Raw genomic sequence first — 19820 nt, 5'->3', positions numbered from 1 at the left:
TGGTGTACTTACAGATGATGTACTTCAGTACTCAGTGTTGTGGTGTACTTACAGTTGATGTACTTCAGTACTCTGTGTTGTGGTGTACTTCAGTACTCAGTGTTGTAGTGTACTTCAGTACTCAGTGTTGTGGTGTACTTCAGTACTCAGTGTTGTGGTGTACTTCAGTACTCAGTGTTGTGGTGTACTTCAGTACTCAGTGTTGTGGTGTACTTCATTACTCAGTGTTGTGGTGTACTTCAGTACTCAGTGCTGTGGTGTACTTCAGTACTCAGTGCTGTGGTGTACTTCAGTACTCAGTGTTGTGGTGTACTTCAGTACTCAGTGTTGTGGTGTACTTCAGTACTCAGTGCTGTGGTGTACTTCAGTACTCAGTGTTGTGGTGTACTTACAGTTTATGTACTTCAGTACTCAGTGTTGTGGTGTACTTACAGTTGATGTACTTCAGTACTCAGTGTTGTAGTGTACTTACAGTTGATGTACTTTAGTACTCAGTGTTGTGGTGTACTTCAGTACTCAGTGTTGTGGTGTACTTCAGTACTCAGTGTTGTGGTGTACTTTCAGTTGGTGTACTTCAGTACTCAGTGTTGTGGTGTACTTACAGTTGATGTACTTCAGTACTCAGTGGTGTGGTGTACTTACAGTTGATGTACTTCAGTACTCAGTGGTGTGGTGTACTTACAGTTGATGTACTTCAGTACTCAGTGTTGTGGTGTACTTACAGTTGATGTACTTCAGTACTCAGTGGTATGGTGTACTTACAGTTGATGTACTTCAGTACTCAGTGGTGTGGTGTACTTACAGTTGATGTACTTCAGTACTCAGTGTTGTGGTGTACTTACAGTTGATGTACTTCAGTACTCAGTGGTGTGGTGTACTTACAGTTGATGTTCTTCAGTACTCAGTGGTGTGGTGTACTTACAGTTGATGTACTTCAGTACTCAGTGGTGTGGTGTACTTACAGTTGATGTACTTCAGTACTCAGTGTTGTGGTGTACTTACAGTTGATGTACTTCAGTACTCTGTGTTGTGGTGTACTTCAGTACTCAGTGTTGTAGTGTACTTCAGTACTCAGTGTTGTGGTGTACTTCAGTACTCAGTGTTGTGGTGTACTTCAGTACTCAGTGTTGTGGTGTACTTCAGTACTCAGTGTTGTGGTGTACTTCATTACTCAGTGTTGTGGTGTACTTCAGTACTCAGTGCTGTGGTGTACTTCAGTACTCAGTGCTGTGGTGTACTTCAGTACTCAGTGTTGTGGTGTACTTCAGTACTCAGTGTTGTGGTGTACTTCAGTACTCAGTGCTGTGGTGTACTTCAGTACTCAGTGTTGTGGTGTACTTACAGTTTATGTACTTCAGTACTCAGTGTTGTGGTGTACTTACAGTTGATGTACTTCAGTACTCAGTGTTGTAGTGTACTTACAGTTGATGTACTTTAGTACTCAGTGTTGTGGTGTACTTCAGTACTCAGTGTTGTGGTGTACTTCAGTACTCAGTGTTGTGGTGTACTTTCAGTTGGTGTACTTCAGTACTCAGTGTTGTGGTGTACTTACAGTTGATGTACTTCAGTACTCAGTGGTGTGGTGTACTTACAGTTGATGTACTTCAGTACTCAGTGGTGTGGTGTACTTACAGTTGATGTACTTCAGTACTCAGTGTTGTGGTGTACTTACAGTTGATGTACTTCAGTACTCAGTGGTATGGTGTACTTAAAGTTGATGTACTTCAGTACTCAGTGGTGTGGTGTACTTACAGTTGATGTTCTTCAGTACTCAGTGGTGTGGTGTACTTACAGTTGATGTACTTCAGTACTCAGTGGTGTGGTGTACTTACAGTTGATGTACTTCAGTACTCAGTGGTGTGGTGTACTTACAGTTGATGTACTTCAGTACTCAGTGTTGTGGTGTACTTACAGTTGATGTACTTCAGTACTCAGTGGTGTGGTGTACTTACAGTTGATGTTCTTCAGTACTCAGTGGTGTGGTGTACTTACAGTTGATGTACTTCAGTACTCAGTGGTGTGGTGTACTTACAGTTGATGTACTTCAGTACTCAGTGGTGTGGTGTACTTACAGTTGATGTACTTCAGTACTCAGTGTTGTGGTGTACTTACAGTTGATGGCGAACATATCGAGGTGTGGAGCGTGTTACATGTGGTTCAGGACCAGACTGGAGTATGAGACTCACCGCCTCACTGATATTCATCTACAAGTAAGTTGATCTTTCTCTTGATGTTTCACTTGATCCTTCACTTAACCCTTTGACTGTTTCAGGCCCCTCTCTGAAACTGTCATTCTATGTCGCCAAATATTCGAAAAAACAAAATTTTTTTCTTATGAAAATGTTAGGAATATTTTTCTGAGTGTTTTAAGCCTAAAAAAAATTTGTTGCCATCAGTACTTACCGAGATATAGAGCCGCAAAATTTGCAGAAAGTGACGTGCGTACGGCAACAGCGGCGACTGCCGCCCACCCGGTATTCTTTTATTTACTCTAATTCAAAGGTTTCTTGCATTTTTCAATATTTTTCTGTTCCAGGTAACTTATGTGGCCTGTGAGACCAATGTAAGGTGCATTGTTCAAATATACACTCATTGTTTACAACACAATAACAGAACAAACTTTATCACTATTAGTTTGTGTATACACTTTGTTTACACAAACAAACAATACAAAACAATGTTTATTACTATTGTTCCATAATATATATACATATGTACAGTCACTAAACACGTTCCTAGAACTTCTGCAGCTTGTGGAACTCTTTGAAACATGTGTATATGCAGAGGGGCACTTGACACTCCTCACACATAAAACGAGTGTCTCTGCGTGTTTGTGGGCGTTTTGTGGTATGCATACATACATAACACCTCTTCTGAGCATTTTTCTTGGCAGTAGTAGGAGGCAGTTGCATGGGGTAGTGATCACCAGGCCTGAAACGAGATGACGTGTGTTGGTAATTTCGTGGGCGCTGGTCTATTGCAGGTGTTGCTCCTTGGTACTTTGCAATTATTTGTCTGATTACTGACAAGCAAAATTCACCATGTTTTGGTGTTTTGTTGGTCTTCAACTTGTATATGTTATAAGCATTCAGCATAGAGATATCAACAAGATGGAAAAAAAGTTTTATATACCACTTATAACTCTTGCGTACACAGTCTGCAAACCCAATCTGCATGTCACATTTGTCCACTAAGCGCATATTGAGGTTGTAGTCCATGACAGCTGCAGGCTTTAGAATGGGTTCATTGGTCTCTCTGTTGTGCCTGCCACTGTGTACCATTTCGTTTCAGTGAACTGATGTCAGTAATGTGACAACACGTTTTTCATGCCACCGAAATGCCATGATGTCATTGGCAGCAAAGGCTTGCACCTCACCTCTTCGAGTGCCAGTGTCGAACCTTGGCATATGTTTACGATTACCACGCACTGTGCCATACACGTCTGTCAAGTTCACTCACAAGAAATCACTGAGTAAGGGGCTTGTGTACCAGTTATCAGTAAATAACATATGCCCCTTACCAAGATATGGTTCCATCATTGTTCAAACCACATCACCAGAGATACCCAATAACTTCATGGTATCTCTCAAAGTGTTACTGCCAGTGTACACAATGATATCCAAAACTAGACCACTTCTGCAATCACACAGTACAAATAGCTTTATACCAAAGCATTTCCTCTTGCTTGGTATATATTGCTTGAATGAGAGTCTTCCTTTGAATAAAATCAAGGACTCATCAATAACAAGCTTCCTGAAGGGATAAAAATACATGCAGCACTTTTGTTTCAGGTACATAAACACATTTCTTATCTTATATAACCTGTCGCTTCTGTCAGGCCTGGTTTTGTCTGAAAAGTGTAACATACGTAACAGTATCAAGAAACGATTGACACCTATAATGTCACTAAAACCTGGAGTTGAAATCAGGCGTTCTGTTGCCCAGTATGTGGTGACAGTGTGTTAATACACATGTGGCATAAGCATTATTGTGGCAAAAAACAGGTACATCTCTGCCACAGTTGTCTCCTTCCACTTGTGTAGCCGTGATTTTGGTGAGAGAATTGTATTTGCCATGGTGTAATCACAGTATGTGTTTGTTTCCCTGACAATGATGTCCATCAGGGGTTCATCGAAGAATAACTCAAAGCAATCCAGTTCACTGGCATTGTTCCCAAGTGGACATGATGGCTTTATTCCACTTTGTGTTTCATCAAAGTCATGGGGACTGGGAACAAACTCGTCACCGTCCTGCTGGTGGGGTCTGGATATTGTACCATGGTTGTGGTTGTGCAGGTTGTAGGAGTGTGGGGTCGGGTGAGGCTGGTTGTTGTGCAGAGTCAGCAGCGTGGGTAGTAGCGTGGCCCGCTGATAGTGCCACATGGGCCGTGCCACCCTCACTATCACCACCACTGCCTGCTCCCTCACTCACATCATTCATACCCATCGTTAAAATATCGTCATCTTCACTATCAGGTCGTGGTGTAGGGCCACGGTATGTGCTCCCAGAGTTTCTCCTTCCCCTTGGAACAACATATGAAACACTACCAGACCGCATGCTACGTCGTACATACTGCCGCTTCACTGGGGAATATTCACCCTCACTGTCACTAGAACTGCTTTCAGTGACCTTGAAATCACTATCACTATCACATTCACTGCTATCATCTGGGTGTTGTACATGACCAAGTAGTTTCCTCTTTCGTCCTGGTACAGGCAAACGTGAACGTGAACAAGCCGGCACAGCACCAGAGGTGGAAGGTTGTGGGTCATCTGGGTTTTCATCACTAATTACGTTATGCTGGGCACTTTTTCCGGTAACACTCACTTCAAAACCCTGGAATTCACTGTCACTGACATTTTCATCGCTGTTAGAGCTATCACTTGGGAACAAAAGACCTCCAATCCGCCGAGGAGTGAGGAACTTCTTACCAAGAGGCATGGTGAAAATGGACTAACAAGATGGCGTTCCCACAATGCACCGCTGGGTCCCAGATTTTTTCACAGGGTGCACACTGACCACTGAGACCCTTTCTCTCTCATGTAGGCCTACCAGGCCTTTCCCGCTTGATTTGAAGCCGCTAGAATTTGTGTGTATAAATACGTCAGAAACATTGGCTCGTAAGACATATTTATACGTCGTAAACAGTCAAAGGGTTAATCTGTCACTTAATCTGTCACTTGATCCGTCACTTGATCCGTCACTTGATCCGTCACTTGATCCGTCACTTGATCCGTCACTTGATCCTTCACCTGATCCTTCACTTGATCCTTCACTTCATACTTCACTTGATCCTTCACTTGATCCTTCACTTGATCCTTCACTTGATCCTTCACTTGATCCTTCACTTCATACTTCACTTGATCCTTCATTTGATCCTTCACTTGACTGGCTAAATTTTGAAAAAAAAAAAAAGATAAACAGATTCACAGTAATAAAGTAGTTAATCCTTAGGCATTACATGTAGAAACACAGGTGTTGATGATATGTTCTGCGGGTGTTTGCCACTGACTGACAAGGTTGCCAAATGAAATTTTTAAATAGCACTAGACTGTTGCATAAAACGTGCTAAAAATGTGCTAAATTCACATGAAACAGTGCTAAAAAATGTGCCAGTGTACAGGCAATTATTCTAGAACTGGTAAATCTCAATCCTAAGTTTAAAAGAACTGTTAGCATCCAGAACTGTTAGCAAAATGTTCTTTTGCAGAGTTAATTTGAATGATCAACTCATAATTAACATTGTTCATCAATGAACAAAGACATATTTCCCTCTGTTCTTACATCATCGCTTAGGTTTTCAAATTGAAGCTTTATACTGAATGATTCTTCAGTTTACTTGTGCTTGGCAGCATTTTTGTCTTTCAGTGTCACTCAGTTTAGCAGCAACTGAACATATGCAGGAGACTGTGACTCATGTGAGTCATGTACAATACGTCAACTGGACCTGACTCGCCGTGTTCTCTTTCTACTCACTGGATGCTTGCAAGTGGTTGTGTCTATGGCTAGGCCTGCACATTGATTTGCGATGGTTTTTCCTGGTGTTTTAAAAATATTTCATATTTATGTTTTTAAGCTTATTGATTTTACTGTTTAATAAGAGTATATTTGTACTGTAGTGCAATATGCCCAAAACAAACGTACAGTGTGCAAGTGGTGACTTTTGTGTATTACTACCATATACCAGTATGTATAGTTATTTTAATCCCTTACATTCTGCAATTTTACTTTTGCTTTTTATGTCTGATAATGTTCCCTTAACATCAGAATCATTTGAGGTGAGTAACAATATTACCAGGTGGTTTGATGGTAAACAAACAAATTATTCTACTGATACTACCTGTAGACCATCCCACTCCATCACCTGGTTTACCTTAGCCTACTGGGGCTAAGCATCAATGAATTTTTACAATTATTTATGAATATTTTTGTTATTCTTTATTATATAAAAAATAATTTACATGATTCATTATTGGATCATATACAGGAGCTTAGATTACTGTCTAGTGTGGAAACACTTCTCCAGGCTTAGGTTGAAGCCTATGACCAACATAATCTTTGACCTCCAAGATGCTGGGTAAATTTTTGAGACAAGTCTTGAGGAGAAAAAAATAGTGTCTTCATTGCCGTAAGATATACGGTAAATGATTTAGAAAACAGACAAGTTGAAGAACGACACACTTGTTCTTCTCTGTAATGGACTGAAGAAGCCGCTTGCTGCTGAAATGTTTCCATAATAAAGATTCCCAAATGTTCCACAAGTGTTTCAGTCTTGAAGATTGTGAACAGAGGTGTATGTTGTCTGATACCAGTGAACAGAGGTTGTATGTGTGTGTGTATGTTGTCTGATACTAGTGAACAGACATTGTATGTGTGTGTGTTGTCTGATACTAGTGAACAGAGGTTGTATGTGTGTGTGTATGTTGTCTGATACTAGTGAACAGAGGTTGTATGTGTGTGTGTATGTTGTCTGATACTAGTGAACAGACATTGTATGTGTGTGTGTGTGTTGTCTGATACTAGTGAACAGAGGTTGTATGTGTGTGTGTGTGTTGTCTGATACTAGTGAACAGAGGTTGTGTGTGTGTGCATATGTTGTCTGATACTAGTGAACAGAGGTTGTATGTGTGTGTGTATGTTGTCTGATACTAGTGAACAGATGTTGTATGTGTGTGTGTGTTGTCTGATACTAGTGAACAGAGGTTGTATGTGTGTGTATGTTGTCTGATACTAGTGAACAGAGGTTGTATGTGTGTGTGTATGTTGTCTGATACTAGTGAACAGAGGTTGTATGTGTGTGTGTATGTTGTCTGATACTAGTGAACAGAGGTTGTATGTGTGTGTGTGTGTGTGTTGTCTGATACTAGTGAACAGAGGTTGTATGTGTGTGTGTGTGTGTGTGTTGTCTGATACTAGTGAACAGAGGTTGTATGTGTGTGTGTATGTTGTCTGATACTAGTGAACAGAGGTTGTATGTGTGTGTGCATGTTGTCTGATACTAGTGAACAGAGGTTGTATGTGTGTGTGTGTGTGTGTGTGTGTGTGTGTGTGTGTGTGTGTGTTGTCTGATACTAGTGTACAGAGGTTGTATGTATGTGTGTGTTGTCTGATACTAACACTTGATATAATTCTGATGGCTGCCTTTTGTTGTATGACAGTTTGTTTAAGATAGTTTGCAGTTGTTGATCTCCATACACAAATAATAAATGTAAGAGGGTATAACAGCCCTTTCAGACCCTCAAAGGGTATTTGAAAGAATCATTCCTCCTTATGAAAAGAGATAAAAAAAATAAATTATAACAAGAAAAATAATCAGTTTTATTTAAAATATGTAAAAATAATTAGATAAAAGGTAAAAGAATCAAACATGAAATTTTCCTGAAGCACATAATGAAAAATAAAATGCATAATTAATTTTTTGAAGCTAAGCTAATACAGTGGATCATCAGTACTCGAACAAAGCTCAGCACTCAACCAAACAAACAAGACCTGCCAGAACTTTGCTGTAAACTGTTTCATGTTTCTTTGCATTTTTTGGTGTTTTTTAATATTGTACGTATTAATGAGTTACCATGGGGCCTATGAAGATTAGTGATAACAGCCAACCAAAAAGAAAATTGGTTGGGAAGAATTTGTTCGATACTCGAATGGATTGGCATGCAGACAGCCTTCTGGAATGAATTAAGCTTGAGTACCAAGGTTCCACTGTATATACAATGGACATATGGTCTTCTGATGTGCCAATGGATGTGGCAAGTAGCTCTCAGGATTCACAAGAAGCCAGTGTGAGACGAGGCAGTCACTGTTGGACGTGACTTTGATATAAACGAAGTATCAATGCCAACAGTTGTTTCACCAATAGAAGACACTGGCTTTGCGTACTCGATGGTGGTTGGTTGATGGGCTTTGAAACCAACAGATAATCAGTTACCAAGTGTGAAGAGAGAGACTGCTGTGTCCAGTTAAAGATGATGAGTTTCTGATTTATGGCATAGATCAAGCTGCCTGCCTTGTCTCGCCAGTGTCTAGGGACCCAATTCGATCAGCAAAGCTAAAAAAACAAAAAAATAATAAAAAGTTAAAAACCCGGACAAGTAGTCACTCACATCATAGGCAGAAGGCCTTTAAAAGAAATGGCAAGGACTAAGAAAAAATTATGTGAAAGTACTTAAGTCAAATCAGGTCTGATTACAATAACAAAAACTAATACCTAAAATATAAAGAGAAATAAAAGTTAGGAACCATACTGATTTGGTGGGATCAGGAAGTCAAGTAATGTCCACTATATTAGGAGGGTCCCAGGTTAAATCCAACCTGGTTAAAAAAAAGAAAAGAGGGGGGTAGAGAGGTAATGATGCAAGATTAATACTCAACAAGCATTCAACCATTTATACTACCTCCACCATTCATTTATGCTTCCAGTTATATCTAGTGAACTTTTTCTTCACAATATGGGTAGATAAGAGTGTAGTTAAGAGTCAGCCAAGCAACACTGCTTGCATAGTATCCCTCTTATTAGACTTTGTTCACTGTGTTTGATACTCTTGATGAAATGTGATGAATATGAAGATTGAATGTTAACAGTCCAAGTGTAAACCTGCAAGTTAGCAGTCCAGGTGTAAACCTGCAAGTTAGCAGTCCAGGTGTAAACCTGCAAGTTAGCAGTCCAGGTGTAAACCTGCAAGTTAGCAGTCCAGGTGTAAACCTGCAAGTTAGTAGTCCAGGTGTAAACCTGCAAGTTAGCAGTCCAGGTGTAAACCTGCAAGTCAGTAGTCCAGGTGTAAACCTGCAAGTTAGTAGTCCAGGTGTAAACCTGCAAGTTAGTAGTCCAGGTGTAAACCTGCAAGTTAGTAGTACAGGTGTAAACCTGCAAGTTAGTAGTCCAGGTGTAAACCTGCAAGTTAGTAGTCCAGGTGTAAACCTGCAAATTAGTAGTCCAGGTGTAAACCTGCAAGTTAGTAGTCCAGGTGTAAACCTGCAAGTTAGTAGTCCAGGTGTAAACCTGCAAGTTAGTAGTCCAGGTGTAAACCTGCAAGTTAGTAGTCCAGGTGTAAACCTGCAAGTTAGTAGTCCAGGTGTAAACCTGCAAGTTAGTAGTCCAGGTGTAAACCTGCAAGTTAGTAGTCCAGGTGTAAACCTGCAAGTTAGTAGTCCAGGTGTAAACCTGCAAGTTAGTAGTCCAGGTGTAAACCTGCAAGTTAGTAGTCCAGGTGTAAACCTGCAAGTTAGCAGTCCAGGTGTAAGCTTAGAAGTTAGCAGTCCAGGTGTAAACCTGCAAGTTAGCAGTCCAGGTGTAAGCTTAGAAGTTAGCAGTCCAGGTGTAAACCTGCAAGTTAGCAGTCCAGGTGTAAACCTGCAAGTTAGTAGTCCAGGTGTAAACCTACAAGTTAGCAGTCCAGGCGTAAGCTTAGAAGCTAGCAGTCCAGGTGTAAGTTTAGAAGTTAGTAGTCCAGGTGTAAGGCTACAAGTTAGCAGGCCAGGTTTAAGGCTACAAGTTAGCAGTCCAGGTGTAAGGCTACAAGTTAGCAGTCAAGGTGTAAGCTTAGAAGTTAGCAGTCCAGGTGTAAGGCTACAAGTTAGCAGTCCAGGTGTAAGCTTAGAAGTTAGCAGTCTAGGTGTAAGCTTAGAAGTTAACAGTCAAGGTGTAAGCTTAGAAGTTAGCAGTCCAGGTGTAAGCTTAGAAGTTAGCAGTCTAGGTGTAAGCTTAGAAGTTAACAGTCAAGGTGTAAGCTTAGAAGTTAGCAGTCCAGGTGTAAGCTTAGAATCAAGCTGTCCAGGTGTATGCCTACAAATTAGCAGTCCAGGTGTATGCCTACAAGTTAGCAGTCCAGGTGTATTCCTACAAATTAGCAGCCCAGGTGTATGCCTACAAATTAGCAGTCCAGGTGTATGCCTACAAGTTAGCAGTCCAGGTGTAAGCTTAGAATCAAGCTGTCCAGGTGTATGCCTACAAATTAGCAGTCCAGGTGTATGCCTACACGTTAGCAGTCCAGGTGTATGCCTACAAATTAGCAGTCCAGGTGTATGCCTACAAATTAGCAGTCCAGGTGTATGCCTACAAGTTAGCAGTCCAGGTGTAAGCTTAGAATCAAGCTGTCCAGGTGTATGCCTACAAGTTAGCAGTCCAGGTGTATGCCTACAAATTAGCAGTCCAGGTGTATGCCTACACGTTAGCAGTCCAGGTGTATGCCTACAAATTAGCAGTCCAGGTGTATGCCTACAAATTAGCAGTCCAGGTGTATGCCTACAAGTTAGCAGTCCAGGTGTATGCCTACAAGTTAGCAGTCCAGGTGTAAGCTTAGAATCAAGCTGTCCAGGTGTATGCTGTATAGTCCTTGTGGCTTAGCGCTTCTTTTTTATTATAATAATGTCCAGGTGTATGCCTACAAGTTAGCAGTCCAGGTGTAAGCTTAGAATCAAGCTGCCCAGGTGTATGCCTACAAGTTAGCAGTCCAGGTGTATGCCTACAAGTTAGCAGTCCAGGTGTATGCCTACAAATTAGCAGTCCAGGTGTATGCCTACAAGTTAGCAGTCCAGGTGTATGCCTACAAATTAGCAGTCCAGGTATGCCTACAAGTTAGCAGTCCAGGTGTATGCCTACAGGTTAGCAGTCCAGATGTATGCCTACAAGTTAGCAGTCCAGGTGTATGCCTTCAAATTAGCTGTCCAGGTGTATGCCTACTAGTTAGCAGTCCAGGTGTATGCCTACAAGTTAGGAGTCCAGGTGTATGCCTACAAATTAGCAGTCCAGGTGTAAGCTTAGAAGTTAGCCTTTACTTTTTTAATGACTTGTTTGTCATTTATTTAGGTATTTATTTGGTTGAGTTTTATTACTAAATAAGATATATATGGTTTCTCAATATTTAGTGCAAGTTTGTTGGCCGTCAGCCAAGTGTAAATATTTATTAGTTCATTATTTATTGTGTTGTTTACTGCCCTGGGATCACAACTTACAAACGACCAAGGAAGTGTCGTGTACTGTCTGCTGAGGTACATATGTTTGTGACTTGATAAAGCGTACTGTGTGGGACAAACATTGTCAGTAATGAACAAAAAGAGACAATTCCATGACTGGAACAATACACAAATAACCCATACATAGGAGAGATGAGCTTACGATGACGTTTCGCTCCAAGTTGGACCATTTACGTCGCACTGTAAATTATCCAAATCAGACTGAAAAGTCATCCTAAGCTCCTCCTATGTGTGGGTTATTTGTGTATTCTCAGTAATGGATCACATTATACTGCATTTGTGTTTTTTCCATCTTGTCATTAGGTGTTGGGTAATGTTTGTTAGGTCATTGATATACAGAAGGAAGAGGAGAGGGCTCAGTGTACTGCCTCGAGGGACACCAGTATTTATTAATAAGGCAGCGGTGGTAGTAACATTTACATTAATTTGTCAGAGCTGGTTACTCAAGTAGGATTTCATAAAGGAATGAATTAATAACTCATAATGTTCGAGGTATACAAGGAGAGTATTGTGGTCATCAGTGTTAAAGATCCCCTCTAACTCAATAAATATGACAAATAGATATTTATTTTTATCAAGTGGCATAGAGATTATGTCTTATGGTATTTTTATCATTCCATCATTTGTACTTTTTTTGACTTTAAATCCACACTGGCATCGAGAGGGAAGTTTGGCCTAAGTTAATTCTCCTTTATGTTGGTTTATTTAGTATTTTTCAAATTATTTTAGACAATTTTTGTAGCTTTGAGATTGTTTGATAATTGTTAATGAATGATGTGTACCTTTATGACTGGTAATGTCCAACATTATGACTGGTAATCTTCAGCTTTATAACTGGTAATGCCCAGGTTTATAACTGGTAATGCCCAGGTTTATAACTGGTATTACTCTAGTTATTTTAATCATGTCTGGAAAGTTTGAGAAGTGAGTGAATGGTTGAAAAGAATCACAGTTGCTGGTGACATGAGTGACTGGTTGAAGAGAAACACAGTGACTGAACTTGTGAGGCAGTGACTGTGTACTTGTAAGGCAGTAACTGTGTACTTGTGAGGCAGTGACTGCATACATGTGAGGCAGTGACTGTACTTGTGAGGCAGTGGCTGTGTACTTGTGAGGCAGTGGCTGTGTACTTGTGAGGCAGTGACTGTACATGTGAGGCAGTGACTGGTGAAACATGCAGTGTACAGATCACTGCCAGTGTGAAGTTCATCACTAGCAACCTGAGAGTGAAAGGTGACACTGGCTAGTTTCCTCTTAAAGCAACAAATATATTGACTCTCTTATTGTTGTCAGAGGCTGAGATTGTATCTGCTGCTGCCTCAATAAATGGTAATCATTTCAGCATCATTGTTTGTCGTACTAATTTTAGCTTATTCTCAGAAACAAATCGTGAGTGAGCAGAAGAAGATGGAGAGAGAGCCTAAGCCAGAGAAAGAGCCAGACCCTCCGCTGGATGAAATATTCTCTGAGCTAGGTACAGTATTATCCCCTTCTCAACTTTGTTATAATATTGTTTACCTTATTAAGTCCATTTATTATTAAAATGGGATATCTTGCTACTCCTACTTACACTTTGGTCACACTTCACAGACACGCACATGCATATATATATACATACATCTAGGTTTTTTCTCCTTTTTCTAAATAGCTCTTGTTCTTCTTTATTTCTTATATTGTCCATGGGGAAGTGGAAAAGAATCTTTCCTCCGTAAGCCATGCGTGTCGTATGAGGCGACTAAAATGCCGGAAGCAATGGGCTAGTAACCCCTTCTCCTGTAAACATTTACTAAAAAAGAGAAGAAGAAAAACTTTATAAAACTGGGATGCTTGAATGTCGTGGATGTAGTGCGGATGACAAGAAACAGATGATTGCTGATGTTATGAATGTAAAGAAGTTGGATGTCCTGGCCCTAAGCGAAACAAAGCTGAAGGAGGTAGGGGAGTTTCGGTGGGGAGAAATAAATGGGATTAACTCTGGAATATCTGAGAGAGTTAGAGCTAAGGAAGGGGTAATAATGTTGAAGGATCAGTTATGGAAGGAGAAAAGAGAATATGAATGTGTAAATTCAAGGATTATGTGGATTAAAGTAAAGGTTGGATGCGAAAAGTGGGTCATAATACGCGTGTATGCACCTGGAGAAGAGAGGAATGTAGAGGAGAGAGAGAGATTTTGTGAAATGTTAAGTGAATGTATAGGAACCCTTGAACCAAGTGAGAGAGTAATTGTGGTAGGAGACCTGAATGCTAAAGTAGGAGAAACTTTTAGAGAGGGTGTGGTAGGTAAGTTTGGGGTGCCAGGTGTAAATGATAATGGGAGCCCTTTGATTGAACTTTGTATAGAAAGGGGTTTAGTCATAGGTAATACATATTTTAAGAAAAAGAGGATAAATAAGTATACAAGATATGATGTAGGGTGAAATGACAGTAGTTTGTTGGATTATGTATTGGTAGATAAAAGACTGTTGAGTAGACTTCAGGATGTACATGTTTATAGAGGGGCCACAGATATGTCAGATTACTTTTTAGTTGTAGCTACACTGAGAGTAAAAGGTAGATGGGATACAAGGAGAATAGAAGCATCAGGTAAGAGAGAGGTGAAGGTTTATAAACTAAAAGAGGAGGCAGTTAGGGTAAGATATAAACAACTATTGGAGGATAGATGGGCTAATGAGAGCATAGGCAATGGAGTCAAAGAGGTATGGGGTAGGTTTAAAAATGTAGTGTTAGAGTGTTCAGCAGAAGTTTGTGGTTACAGGAAAGTGGGTGCAGGAGGGAAGAGGAGCGATTGGTGGAATGATGATGTAAAGAGAGTAGTAAGGGAGAAAAATTTAGCATATGAGAAGTTTTTACAAAGTAGAAGTGATGCAAGGAGAGAAGAGTATATGGAGAAAAAGAGAGTGTTGAAGCAATGTAAAAAGAGAGCAAATGAGAGAGTAGGTGAGATGTTATCAACAAATTTTGTTGAAAATAAGAAAAGGTTTTGGAGTAAGATTAACAAGTTAAGGAAGCCTAGAGAACAAATGGATTTGTCAGTTAAAAGTAGGAGAGGAGAGTTATTAAATGGAGAGTTAGAGGTATTGGGAAGATGGAGGGAATATTTTGAGGAATTGTTAAATGTTGATGAAGATAGGGAAGCTGTGATTTCGTGTATAGGGCAAGGAGGAATAACATCTTGTAGGAGTGAGGAAGAGCCAGTTGTGAGTGTGGGGGAAGTTTGTGAGGCAGTAGGTAAAATGAAAGGGGGTAAGGCAGCTGGGATTGATGAGATAAAGATAGAAATGTTAAAAGCAGGTGGGGATATAGTTTTGGAGTGGTTGGTGTTATTATTTAATAAATGTATGGAAGAGGGTAAGGTACCTAGGGATTGGCAGAGAGCATGCATAGTTCCTTTGTATAAAGACAAAGGGGACAAAAGAGAGTGCAAAAATTATAGGGGGATAAATCTGTCGAGTATACCTGGTAAAGTGTATGGTAGAGTTATTATTGAAAGAATTAACACCGGCTTTGAGGTGTATTTTCGTATAGCATTTATGGTTGTATGCTCGTTTTCTTGGTCTCATTTGATAGAATGGAAAACATATTATAGAAATAGAAGTGATTTTGATTGGTTTTACTGTGAAAAGGATCTTGAAATGGAACTCAAAGTGGCAGAAATGTTTGGTTTTTGCCGATGTTCAAGAGTAAACAAATGACATCATTGTCCAGTAAATGTCCAACTAGCCATTCTAATATGCAGTCATGAATGGGTTTACGTTATTTATACAATTATTGCAATATTGCAGTAGTCTACATAACAGTAAATCTTCTATTTTTTGTGTGAATAAAAATTCAAAATAGAAAGCAAGAGTATTATAACAGGGGCCTGGAGACATGACTGATGAACAGAGAAAATGTTATTTTAGAGCCAGGAATGTCTGCATTGTTCATTCTGGACCCTATTTTGAAATTGACATATTTTTTAATTTGCATGAAATTGGCCAAATTGCCAACTTCTGACCAATTTATTGGGTAGTTGAAATCGGTAAATGGGCGGTTTCTTGTACTCAATCGATAGAACAAATGGAGTTATAAAGAAGTAGTTTTGAGTTTGCTGGACTGGAACAATGGAATTGGCCGAAAATGGGGCTCAGATTGGGCAAAATCTCCGATATGTAAATATCACCGAGGACGCTAACTTCACGAAAGTGTAATTCCGTAAGTTTTCCATCAAATTTCGAACTTTTGGTGTCATTATCATTGGGAAAAAATTCTCTATCATTTCATAAGTATTTTATTTTTTTTTTTTTTTTTTTTTTTTTTTTTTTTTTTTTTTTTTTTTTTTTTTTTTCAAATATTTTGCAACACCAGGAGACACTTAAGGATTTGGGGTTGCGACAGTCAAAGGGTTAATGACTAGCTTAGCACACACAAGACTGTGGACCCAAGTGGTGATAGTGGTGGTGTACAACAGTAAACAACAACAGACCAAGAGTAGGGACCCAGGTGGTGATAGTAGTGATGTACAACACTGAACAACAACAGACTATAACTGGGGACCCAGGTGGTGATAGTGGTGGTGTACAACACTGAACAACAACAGACCAAGTGTAGGGACCCAGATGGTGATAGTGGTGATATACAGCACTAAACAACAACAGACTATAACTGGGGACCCAGGTGGTGATAGTGGTGGTGTACAACACTAAACAACAACAGACTGTAACTGGGGACCCAGGTGGTGATAGTGGTAGTGTACAATACTGAACAACAACAGACTATAAATGAGGACCCAGGTGGTGATAGTAGTAGTGTACAATACTGAACAACAACAGACTATAACTGAGGACCCAGGTGGTGATAGTAGTAGTGTACAATACTGAACAACAACAGACTATAACTGGGGACCCAGGTGGTGATAGTGGTAGTGTACAATACTGAACAACAACAGACTATAACTGAGGACCCAGGTGGTGATAGTAGTAGTGTACAATACTGAACAACAACAGACTGTAACTGGGGACCCAGGTGGTGATAGTAGTAGTGTACAATACTGAACAACAACAGACTATAACTGGGGACCCAGGTGGTGATAGTAGTAGTGTACAATACTGAACAACAACAGACTATAACTGAGGACCCAGGTGGTGATAGTAGTAGTGTACAATACTGAACAACAACAGACTATAACTGAGGACCCAGGTGGTGATAGTGGTAGTGTACAATACTGAACAACAACAGACTGTAACTGGGGACCCAGGTGGTGATAGTGGTAGTGTACAATACTGAACAACAACAGACTATAACTGAGGACCCAGGTGGTGATAGTAGTAGTGTACAATACTGAACAACAACAGACTATAACTGAGGACCCAGGTGGTGATAGTAGTGATGTATAACACACACAACACAATTACAGACCAAGACTGGGGACCCAGGTGGTGATAGTAGTGATGTATAACACACACAACACAACTACAGACCAAGACTGGGGACCCAGGTGGTGATAGTAGTGATGTATAACACACAACTACAGACCAAGACTGGGGACCCAGGTGGTGATAGTAGTGATGTATAACACACACAACTACAGACCAAGACTGGGGACCCAGGTGGTGATAGTAGTGATGTATAACACACACAGCACAACTACTGACCAAGACAGGAATACAACATCAACAGCAAATCAGTGGTGCATACACTAGTGGAGATGGCTAAGACCACCACCCACAAAATTAGTGCATAGCTACTGATCGTGACAGATTTTAACCACAAGACTGGGAGAACCTGGAGCTACACAAACAACCAGAAATGTGATGGACATGAAAAATTTTGTGCCAAGAAGTCAGGGAGAGGAAGAGAGACGCGCGCACACAGACACACACACAGACACACACACACACACACACACACACACACACACACACACACACACACACACACACACACACACACACACACACACACACACACACACTCACACACACACACACACACACACACACACACACACACACACACACACACACACACACACACACGCACGCACACGCACACGCACTCACGCACAGAGGGAGGGAGGGGAGGGGAGGGAGAGGGGTGGGGGGGTTTCAGGACTTCAAAGAGACCTGGACAGACTGGACACCTGGTCCAGCAACTGGCTTCTTGAATTTAATCCCGCCAAATGCAAAGATAGAGTATAGGCTAGGTGGCCAAAGACTGCAAATCTCGCTCAAGGAGAAAGATCTTGGAGTGAGTATAATACCGAGCATGTCTCCAGAAGCACACATCAACTAGGTAACTGCTGCAGCATATGGGCGCCTGGCAAACCTGAGAACAGCGTTCCGATACCTTAATAAGGAATCATTCAAGACACTGTACACTGTGTACATCAGGCCCATACTGGAGCATGCAGCACCTGTTTGGAACCCGCACTTGATAAAGCACGTCAAGAAACTAGAGAAAGTGCAAAGGTTTGCGACAAGGTTAGTTCCAGAGCTAAGGGGAATGTCTTATGAAGAAAGGTTAAAGGAAATCAGCCTCACGACACTAGAGGACAGGAGAGCCAGGGGAGACATGATAACAACATATAAAATACTGTGTGGAATAGACAAGGTGGACAAAGACAGGATGTTCCAAGGAGGGGGCACAGAAACAAGAGGTCACAATTGGAAGTTGAAGACACAGATGAGTCAGAGAGATATTAGGAAGTATTTCTTCAGTCATAGAGTAGTCAGGCAGTGGAATAGCCTAGAAAGTGATGTAGTGGAGGCAGGAACCATACATAGTTTTAAGACGAGGTTTAAGAACATAAGAACATAAGAAAGGAGGAACACTGCAGCAGGCCTGTTGGCCCATACTAGGCAGGTCCTTTACAATTCATCCCACTAACAAACATTTGACCAACCCAATTTTCAATGCTACCCAAGAAATAAGCTCTGATGTGCAAGTCCCACTCAAATCCAACCCCTCCCACTCATGTACTTATCCAACCTAAATTTGAAACTACCCAAAGTCCTAGCCTCAATAACCCAACTAGGTAGACTGTTCCACTCATCAACTACCCTATTTCCAAACCAATACTTTCCTATGTCCTTTCTAAATCTAAACTTATCTAATTTAAATCCATTACTGCGGGTTTGATAAAGCTCATGGAGCAGGGAGAGAGAGGACCCAGTAGCAACCGGTGAAGAGGCGGGGCTAGGAACTAAGACTCGACCCCTGCAACCACAAATAGGTGAGCAAATGGGTGAGCGTGCACACACACACACACACACAGAAAGAGAGAGAGAGAGGGGGGGGGAGAGAGAGGGGGGAGAGGGAGAGAGAGGGGGGAGGGAGAGAGGGAGGGAAGGAGAGGGAGGGAAGGAGAGGGAGGGAAGGAGAGAGAGTGAAGGAGAGAGAGAGGAGAGAGAGAGAAGGAGAGAGAGAGAGAGAGGGAAGGAGAGAGAGAGAGATGAAGGAAGGAAGGAAGGAGGGAGGGAGGGAGGGAAGGAAGGAAGGAGGGAGGAAGGAAGGAAGGAAGGAGGGAGGGAAGGAAGGAAGAAGAAAGTGAAGATGAACCAGCAAAGCTAGACCTTGGGGGGAGAGAGAGAGAGGGGGGGAGAGGGAGAGAGAGGGGGGGAGGGAGGGAGAGGGAGAGAGAGGGGGGGAGGGAGGGAGAGGGAGAGAGGGAGGGAAGGAGAGGGAGGGAAGGAGAGAGAGGGAAGGAGAGAGAGGGAAGGAGAGAGAGAGAAGGAGAGAGAGAGGGAAGGAGAGAGAGAGAAGGAGAGAGAGAGAGAGAAGGGAGGGAAGGAAGGAAGGAAGGAAGGAGGGAGGGAGGGAAGGAAGGAAGGAGGGAGGGAAGGAAGGAAGGAAGGAGGGAGGGAGGGAAGGAAGGAGGGAGGAAGGGAGGGAAGGAAGGAAGGAAGGAGGGAGGGAGGGAAGGAAGGAAGGAAGGAAGGAAGGAGGGAGGGAGGGAGGGAGGGAAGGAAGGAAGGAAGGAAGAAGAAAGTGAAGATGAACCAGCAAAGCTAGACCTTGAACTTCTAAGTAGTTTTGATGTTGGTGTAAATAAAATTCAAAAGTTCCTTCTACCTACCTATTAGGTTTCTCCAGTCTACTGGAACACTATACACTTACACCATTATTGTTCAGTCACTCCCTTTTTAAAGATATTAATATTACCTCTTATCACCCTTCTGCTATTCATCATCATTTAAATATTTATCAGTTAACCCCAAATGCTCAATGCTGACATTGACCCTGAGCTGAACCTAGATAATCTAAATCCCCGTCAACATTTAACTGAAAGCAGTTGCCTTTACTACACAGCAACAGAGGCCAACTGTCCTCAGCAATGCCAGAAATATTACAGTTTTGAATTACAA

At 41.3% G+C, this 19820-nt stretch overlaps 1 protein-coding gene across 1 annotated transcript in view; it reads left to right on the top strand.

The window, feature by feature from the left end:
* The window catches only part of LOC128701155 (uncharacterized), a 182750-nt gene that overhangs the window by 116229 nt on the left and 46701 nt on the right, over positions 1–19820 (top strand). Inside the window, exons 10-11 of the mRNA XM_070100645.1 lie at positions 2115–2210; positions 12856–12949. Of these exons, the coding sequence (XP_069956746.1) occupies positions 2115–2210; positions 12856–12949 (190 nt within the window). The remainder of the gene's footprint in view (positions 1–2114; positions 2211–12855; positions 12950–19820) is intronic.

Source organism: Cherax quadricarinatus, chromosome 73 (genome assembly GCF_038502225.1).
Source record: "Cherax quadricarinatus isolate ZL_2023a chromosome 73, ASM3850222v1, whole genome shotgun sequence".
Lineage (NCBI taxonomy): Eukaryota > Metazoa > Arthropoda > Malacostraca > Decapoda > Parastacidae > Cherax > Cherax quadricarinatus.
Note: the sequence above shows the minus strand (reverse complement) of the source record. Positions and strands in the feature narration are given on the sequence as shown.